Below are 8,833 nucleotides of genomic sequence, written 5' to 3'. Positions count from 1 at the left end.
CTTGTATTGTTCTTAGGGATTTCAACATGGTGGAAAAGGTGGTTGATAGATGTGGTGGTAGTTATAGGGAAGGAAAAAGGGAAATGGGCAGAGCTTAGAAGGGGGTTGGGGCTCAAGGATAGTTGGTATTTGGGTGAGTGGAGAGACAAGCCGGGGCACACTTATTTCAGCCTTCAATATCTTTCTTCTTCCTCCAGGATTGATTGAATCTTTTTTAGCTAGCAGGCCTCATGGGTTCCTCACACTTTGAGAGTTTTGGTGATTCCTTATTGTTTCTAAGGGGCTGAGAACAATAATGTGAGATTGGCCTTTAGAGATAGTGCAAGAGTTTGCCAATGCTTATGGTTCTAAATGCAACATTCCTAAATCTTGACTGAGGATAATGATTTTGACATGCAAAGGTGGGGCTGTGAGGTGGTGTAGAAAGGCCATATTGTCAGACTTGGTATACCTTTTGGTGTAGGGGTTACTAATAAATAACTGGTAATGTGGGCTATCAACAGGTTTTTGGACAAATTGAAAAAGTGGGAGGGCATCAGAGTCTCCTTTCATAGCAGGGTTATATCTGCAATACAGTATTGAATGCCTATGTTATGTTTTTGTGCCGTGTGTTGAATACTGGGAAGAAAATCATAGGCCCTATCAGAGATTTTCTTTGGAGAAATGGTAATGGGGAAAAAAAGTCTCTGCTTGGCTTGCATGGGACAAACTGGCAGTTCCTAAAAGGGAAGGGGGCATTGGTATTATTCATATGCCTACTCATTGTATTGCAAGAAATGCTCTAATGCTACCTAGATGTTTATCTGAGAACATCACTTGGGCACTAATGATGAGGGAATTGGTGGAGCTCTCTGATGTTATGGCTAAAGGTAAATGGGGGAATCTAAACTAGAAGGATAAACTCTTTTGATCTGCTCCTCTTAAGATCACTAGCTCAACACTTTTTGCAAAATGTTGTGCAAATGTTGGAAGGACAGTTTGGGTATCATGGTCTGGGAGGACAGTTTGGGTATCATGGTCTAGGATGGAGGTGGCAGAGTAACACATGCAACTCTATGCTCAGTTTGGGTATATGGTGGACTTATAAATTTAATCCCCCTCTGGCCCTACTTCATATCTCTACTACAAAGAGCCTTAACAATAAAGGCATTAGGCATCTAGTTGATTGCTGGGATAGGGATATGGTAGGGTGGAAAGATGTGGATCAGTTATCTTTGGAATAACAGTTAGCTAGGAAGGAAAGAGATCTAATGGCTCAGGTTTTCGAGTTGATTCAAAGGGAGTTATGCTCTAATGCTGCTCTACTGATACCTCAGTTTGGTTTAAAGACTGGGCTTAGCTGAATGGTGTCAAACTAAAGGATGGAAAAACCAGAGATATATATTCATTAATGAGAAATGGGGATGCCAATGTGTTGTATTGCAATAAAATTTAGAATGTAAATTGGAGCCCTTCCAGCTGGAAAAAGAGATGGAACCTGCTCTGGGATTTCCAGATCCTTAAAAAGTTTCAAGTTTTTTTGTGGAAGGTTTGCATGTGGGCATTACCTATTGGCTCTAAACTCCAAAAGAAAAATATTTTTAGTGGCATCTGTCTCCCAGGTGTAGGTCTTCACTTGAAGATGGTAAACATGTGTTTTGGGAATGTCCAACAATCAGGGGTACCTGGTCCAAAATGTCTAAATGGATAGAGAAGAGCTTGGGTATGCAAACATATTGGGGGGATTGGATCTTGGATAAATGGTCAGTTATAGTATTGAACATATTGGTTTGATTTTTAATATCATCAGAGCTTACATCTTGTTGGAAATCTGGTTTAGCAGGAATCAATTGTATTTATGAAGGTAGTATGTACAGGCTTGCAAGACTCGGACTTGATGCATAAGTGTGTTTACATGTGCTGGTTTGTGTGTAATGTAAATAAAATAAGATGCTCTGAGATGGATTTGTTGATTTAGAGTTTGCAAAGAAACATGATCTGAATTCTGCCCCAGTGCTTGGTGAGCTTCAAACATACTAGGAATAAACCCCTAACTCTGGTTTGTATGGTGCAGGTGAGAAGTTGGGAAGGGAAAAAAAGGCCTCCCAAGTTTGGACCAAAAACTCTAAGGTGGTACCGTAAAGATAAACAAGTTGATCATACTTTTGTTGCCTTTATAGAAAACCCGGTTGGAACTAGACCCACTGTTAAAGTTTGGTCCAAGAAAAGGGGAATGCTAAAAAAACAGTCCCCTCATGGATGCACTACAGAAGCTATGATGGAGGCTAGCATACTTTTGGGGTATCAGATATCTTGGGAACATTCCAGTTTTTTGTTAGAAGAAGAGAGATGGGAAATTTTGTGTAAAATTCTAAATGAAGTTGAGAAGATGTAGTAAATACGGATATTGTAGCCGAGACTTGGTTGTATTGCAGCTTTTGAAGGGTTTCAGTTAATATATATAATTATTATTGATCAAAAAAATGAAAGCATAATATCGAACGCAACAATTATTATTAGATTCGCACATGCGATGTAGTCGGGTTAGATGAGGGCACACGTGTGTGTGGGGGGTGTGGTCGCATAGCCAAAGCGCCACGTCTATTCACAAACCCGTCTTTCCCGTCAAACACAAGAAGGGAAAAAAAAAAAAAAACTCTCGGCTGTTTTTCTTTGAGCCTGAAGGTGTTTCAACGACGCCTGCAATTGTAGTCCGTAATTAGGGTCTGTTCAGCCTGTAATTACGAGCCAATTAGGGTCTGTTGAGCTCTGATTGCGATCTATTTCAGGCCGGTGACTGCAAGGATTATATGGCTGCGAGTGCACCGGTGGACGTTAAGGAGCTTACTAGCTCGTACATCTTTGTGGTGGATGTGCCGGGCCTCCGAAACACAGAGGTCAAGGTGGGGTGGCCCTTAGCCCTCTCTCTAATTATTTATGTTGTTAATTAATATCGCATGGTGGTCACCTTGATTTCGTGGTGCTCGACAGGTCCAGATCGAGAACGACACTATCTTGAAAATCAGTGGGGACAGAAAGCGCGACCTTGATGGTAAAGAGACAGATGTTAAATACGTTCGCGTGGAGAGGCCTGCGGGCAAGTTCATGCGCAAGTTCAATCTGCCTAGCCACGTCAATCTGGAGGCCATCTCTGCCGCCTGCCAAGACGGTGCGCTTACCATAGTGGTGCCCAAAATGCCTGCCCCTGAGCCTCACAAGCCCAAAACATTCGATGTCCAAGTGGGCTCAAGCTTCAGAAGCACTTGACCCCCAAATAGACACACACATCCCTGGCCACCCGTATGAACATACGCTCCCGTGTGCCATGCCTACTATGAGCCACCATTTCATTTTATCTAGAGGATAGAATTTTTCCACATAGGTCATATATTATCTAAAGGATGGAATTTTTCCACATAGGTCATAATAACTCATGATACCTCATCATCTATTTTCTAGCCCCCATATATACCAACCACACCCCGTCGCTTCTTCTCAAAGCTAACATACAAATACATCGATAGATCATAATACACAACCGTACCAGCTTATAACCTTGACCTTACCAGACCACCTTGAGACCTCTCCATAACCTTGACCTTGGCCCCTTGCAGACTTCTGATTGAAGGTTTGACTAAGACCTATCATTATAACCAAACGACACATTGTTTAGCCATTAACCATATTACTACCATAATACAATATCCTTACACTAAGTAGGTTTGGCTAAAATGATTCAATGTAGGAGTTCTAATGTCAGCTCCCACATGTGATGACACACTACATGTAGGCAAGTTGATATCAGCAATTTTCAAGTGGATATCATACACTTGATTTCTCGTATATCCAAAAGCCTCGAGTGTTCACTATGTAAAACCCCCATATAGCACCTGCATTCAAGGGCTATTTAAAACCCTTGGGTGTTTACTATGTAAAAACTAACCCCATATAGCACCTGCATTCAAGGGGTATTTTAAAAACCTCCTACTTAGATTTTTATAACCTATTTACACCCCTTTTTGAGATGATAAAAGGTCCCCTTCTATATGAAAGTTTTCATGTTTTGAATTAAAAGACCCCTTATATATGTATATATTGAGTAACTCCACAAGAAAATAAAACCCTTGTTATAGAGTGTGTGTGCTATCTTGTGTATTGCTTAGTGAACCCCCTGAGTCCAAAATATACTCGTCCTTATCCTAGAGCTTGGTTGTAGAGTAGGATAGTGTTTTTTAAGTTGGATAACTACTACATTGTGTAGCACTAAAGTGATAATGGAACATGATACTAGAAATTGTGCACTTAAGAAGTTAAGCTTATAATTTAGCCCTTTAAATCATATATTATTTTTACTACCTGATAAGTTTCTACGAACTTCGAAGTAGCCATGCATTGCTTATAGCTATGTTGGAAATTGTTGCTTTTTTTCCATCACTTCCAAGTTTCCTTTTTTTTTTCTCTCTCTCTCGTTAAAATCCTCAACTTTGTCTCGATAGGAAACGCAAGATCATCTCATTTATCTTTTTCATACATTGATAGAGTTATGAAACTTTTGTGTGCTAAAAATGGTTGCAACAAGTAATAACAAAAAGTACATGTTTTTTTACATTATTTTAAGAAAACTTTGTAAGTTTATAAATAAAAGGTCAGCATTCCCTATAAATAACTTTACACTGAACTTTGTAAGTTTGTAAACAAAAAGCCAGCATTCTCTATAAATACCCATTGAAGACATGTGGTAGTTATGATTTTTAAATCGTTAACCCCTCAATGTTAATAAATAGAGTCCTCATATGGTTAATAGTGTGATGCATGCATGTGTGTGTATGTGTGTGTGTGCGTGCATGCGTGCCCGCGCACGCGTGCATGCGTGCGTGCGTGCCCATGCACGCGTGCACGCCTACATTCATGCACACTTATGCATGGACAAATGGGTACATGGTACATGCATGGTTACACATGTGTGTGTGTGTGTACACGTGTGCATATGCATCAAGTATGCACATGTATGCATGCATGTGTATAGCATCATGCATGTGTGTATGTGCACGTGCACGCTCGCACGTATGCATATATGCACATCCATGTATCTATATATAATTACTCTAGACATATGAATGAAAAATTATGTTATTTATCATGATTACTTAACTTGGCACAAGATGCATGGGCTGATATATTCTCATGGTAGGTGCCCTAAGTTTTGTGCCATTTCAAGCAAAAGAACATATGTTTTTTTGGTAATGATTTGACAAGCTTACATAGCCCCCCTTGAGAGTGAACCTTTTCTAAGAAAATATCCATGTGTTATAAGTAAGCATGGTGTATTCTAAGGGCTTAAGTTCTTATATTATTGGCCATATAGGTGAATAAATGAACCGAGACACAATGTTGTCACAATTTCTAACACTAGGCTATGATCATGAAAGAACTGCTCTTTATCTTTACTATTGGGACTTAAGGCAAAAGTGCACAATGTGGACAATTTAACATGATTCATTTATAATTATTTATACACAAATAATGATGTGGGGACATTAACTTGATTTGTTTGTAATTATATAAACACAAATGATAATTCTCTAAAATTATTCGATTCAAAACTTGTCATAGTCTTTGGCCCTTTACATGTTTCCACTAAAACTAGTTACTATAGTGTAAAGTGTGTTCTAGGAGTTGGAAGCTCTATGAGTCGTTCAGACAATTCATTACCCAGCTATTCCATTTTCTTTACAACCCTCAAAGTTGGGATCATGAATTCAATTGGGACTATAGCATCAAGCCCAAGGACTGGTTATAAGGTATAGTCCTAGTTGGTAGTCCCAATTGTGGTTTTGTAGGTGGTTCTATAAGCCCATAAAGTGGTTGAGAGCTTCTACTCTGGATCCATCCTAGATGCCTCCATTGTCTTTGTAAGCACAATGGATAGGACCTTGTTTGTGTTTCAGCTTATCCATTCATTTGTGGATAGTACGGGGAAGACTTGTGGTGTCTATTAACATCAGTTCTTCTAAGAGAAACTCCACCACATCACACTACATGTAGGCAAGTTGATATCACCAATTTTCAAGTGGATATCATATGCTTGATTTCTTGTATATCCAAAACCCTCAGGTGTTCACTATGTAAAAACCTCATATAGCACCTACATTTAAAGGGTATTTAAAAAACCTCCTATTTACAGATTTTTATAACCTATATACACCCTTTTTTGAGATGATTATAAAAGTTCCCCTTCTATATGAAAATTTTCATGTTTTGAATTAAAACACCCCTTATATATGCATATGTTGAGAAGCTCCACAAGAAAATAGAACTGATGTTGTAGAGTGTGTGTGCTATCTTATGTATTGCTTATACTGAACTCGTCGAGTCCAAAATGTACTCCTTATCCTAGAGCTTGGTTGTAGAGTAGGATAGTGTTTATTGAGTTGGATAACTTCTAGATTATGTAGCACTAAAGTCATAATGAAACATGGCACTAGTAATTGTGCACTCAAGAAGTTAATCTAATAATTTTGACTTACAACAAGTACATGAGTTTTGTGAGATTTGGACGCAGGCAACATCTCGCATTACTACATTGGTGGTGCACAAGCATTTCCTTGTAGATCTTGACACAAGAACAGTACCGATGACTCACCTTCACACGAGAAGGTGAATTTCGTACATATAATGGTAAACTCAATCCCACATCTTTGAACCCATGGATTCATTAGTTTGCAGCTCTACTAGTAGAAAGTCAGATGTGAAAGAAGTTGTACTGCATTGAAGGAAAAGCTATATCTTGGTGGGCAAATTCCCAATTTGGATTGGCTTCCCATGAAAGGAACCATTTTGTCATTGATCTCAAGAAGTGGTTTCTACCACCTCATTACCTTGCGCGACTTGAGGATGCGGCATTAACAGAATTGCACAACCGGTCTTCCAATTTGCTACGAGAAGGACAAGAATAGGCAATTCCTTTATGGTTTAGGCACGCAAATCCAATGGGATGTGCACATGCTTGAACCACTAACCTTTGAACGGGTATTGAACAAAAACTAGTGCTCATGTAAAGTGTCGAGACGAAGAACAACGGTGGAAATTCCAAGACTTCCCAACCCACACACCCAAGGCAACTCTTAATGGGGCAGCAAGGGCCATTGAAACCAAACAAGGTCTTCCTTTAGGATAGAGCACGGGATCCTGTGGCTTGACTAATGTGCCAAAACTTACTTTAAACCAAAAAGCGCAAATAGGCAAGACCTGTGGTAGGCTCAAGTAGGATGAGTAAGACTACATACAAGAAGGAGGGGTGATGCTTTTATTATCATACAATATAGCATACTTCTATGGAGAAGGAGGGGCAATGTTTTGATTGTCATACAATAAGGCACACTTAGAAACCCCTTGCCTAGACCACACCACCAACCTCAACCACGACCTTAACTACATCAGTGTGGTGAGCCAGGATCCCACAAAGACCACCTTGGATGCCTCTAGTTCTTCACATCCCATGGTTGGTGCCATTATCAAAATTGAAACCTCAAAGATAAGTAGAAGGGCACCCAAGACTAGGAGTATGAGTGCAATGAGTTGCTCAAGACCTTTCGCTACATATTTGGCTAGAGAGTTGATAGCACGGAGGATACGATCATGGAACAAGCCACTCAACGAGCCCACTTCCTATTGAAATATACAAGTGAATAGGGTGTGTGCGGGAACAAGCCCTTAGCTAGAGGCTGTAAAAGAGAATCTGTAAATGTAAGAGAAGCTGTGAAAAGGTGAGAAGTATCTACTGGGAGAGAATAAAGGGTAGCATGAGGAGATTTAGAAGGTGTGGAGATATTCTGGGAGAGGTGGAGAGAATCAAGCAAAAGAGGTGGAGTGAATCAAGGAGAAATCAATGGGATTAGATGCTTGGATGTAAACTCTATAAATTGAGGCATTGGCCTAATGAGAATTTGCTGGTTTTTGATTATCCATGCCTACATTAAGCTATCAGTTAATTGCTCACTAATCACATCTTAATTATCATCTAATCTCTTTGTTAATGATGTTGATTCTAGCATTTGATCCACCATAGCTCATCACATTGCTGTAATTTTAACATGGTATCAGAGCCTAGCCTAGAATCCATCAAGTTTATGAGCCCATTATTAGGATTAGTAGGAAATAATCACTTTTTTTTAACTATTTTCAACTAGCCCTCTGTATGCCCAGCCAGTGGAGGGGCTTGATCTCCCTCCATTAGGGCAAGCCCTTCTAGGTATACATAGCTAACACTCTAGTGCTCGAGCCCATCCAAACAAAATCGCAAACTGCCTACTAGAGCTGTCGATTTTTGCTGATTTGCAGGCGTCATTTTTCTAAGGAGAAATTGAAATCTCTATTGCTCCAGATGAAATGGGTCTAATTCCTCTTGGCCCTAGGGGTTTTCAAGGGTGCTCTACGAGATGGTGAAGCCCGAATTTGATTTGATCAAGTCTATAGTGAGATCCAAGCTCTTCATCAAATCTGCAGGAGGTGACTTTGGTAAAACAGAGATTAAGCATTCAATGTTTGGTCAAATCTTATGTCGAAGAGGTAAGACCCCTTTCACATTATCATGAGTACGGCACAAGAAATAGCCAAATTTAATGGGGAGCAGTTTTACACATGGCAGACAAAAACCATGTATCTGCTCATGAGGAAAAATCTTTGGGGGCTAGTTGAGGAAAGAGATGAATGCCTAGAGGTGAGAGGAAAAAATGAGTGGAAGAGCAAGAATGAAAAAGCATTGGGACTTATCGCACTCAGTTTAAATGATGAAATCATTCATCACATCACAAGGATACAATGGGCAAAAGATGCATGGGATGAACTCAATAAA

At 39.7% G+C, this 8,833-nt stretch overlaps 1 protein-coding gene across 1 annotated transcript; it reads left to right on the top strand.

Annotated features, from left to right (window-relative positions):
• Window positions 1-2,722: 2,722 nt before the first annotated feature.
• LOC147628021 (17.3 kDa class II heat shock protein-like) lies at window positions 2,723-3,307 on the top strand. Its single transcript, XM_086815200.1, has 2 exons — window positions 2,723-2,882; window positions 2,971-3,307. The coding sequence occupies exons 1-2, from the start codon at window positions 2,790-2,792 to the stop codon at window positions 3,244-3,246; spliced, it is 369 nt and encodes a 122-aa protein (XP_086671326.1). The 5' UTR covers window positions 2,723-2,789; the 3' UTR covers window positions 3,247-3,307.
• The last annotated feature ends 5,526 nt before the right edge of the window (window positions 3,308-8,833 follow it).

The sequence above is a fragment of the Cibotium barometz genome, chromosome 20, assembly GCF_041138505.1.
Source record: "Cibotium barometz isolate CiBa-2024 chromosome 20, ASM4113850v1, whole genome shotgun sequence".
Taxonomy (NCBI): Eukaryota; Viridiplantae; Streptophyta; class Polypodiopsida; order Cyatheales; family Cibotiaceae; genus Cibotium; species Cibotium barometz.
Note: the sequence above shows the minus strand (reverse complement) of the source record. Positions and strands in the feature narration are given on the sequence as shown.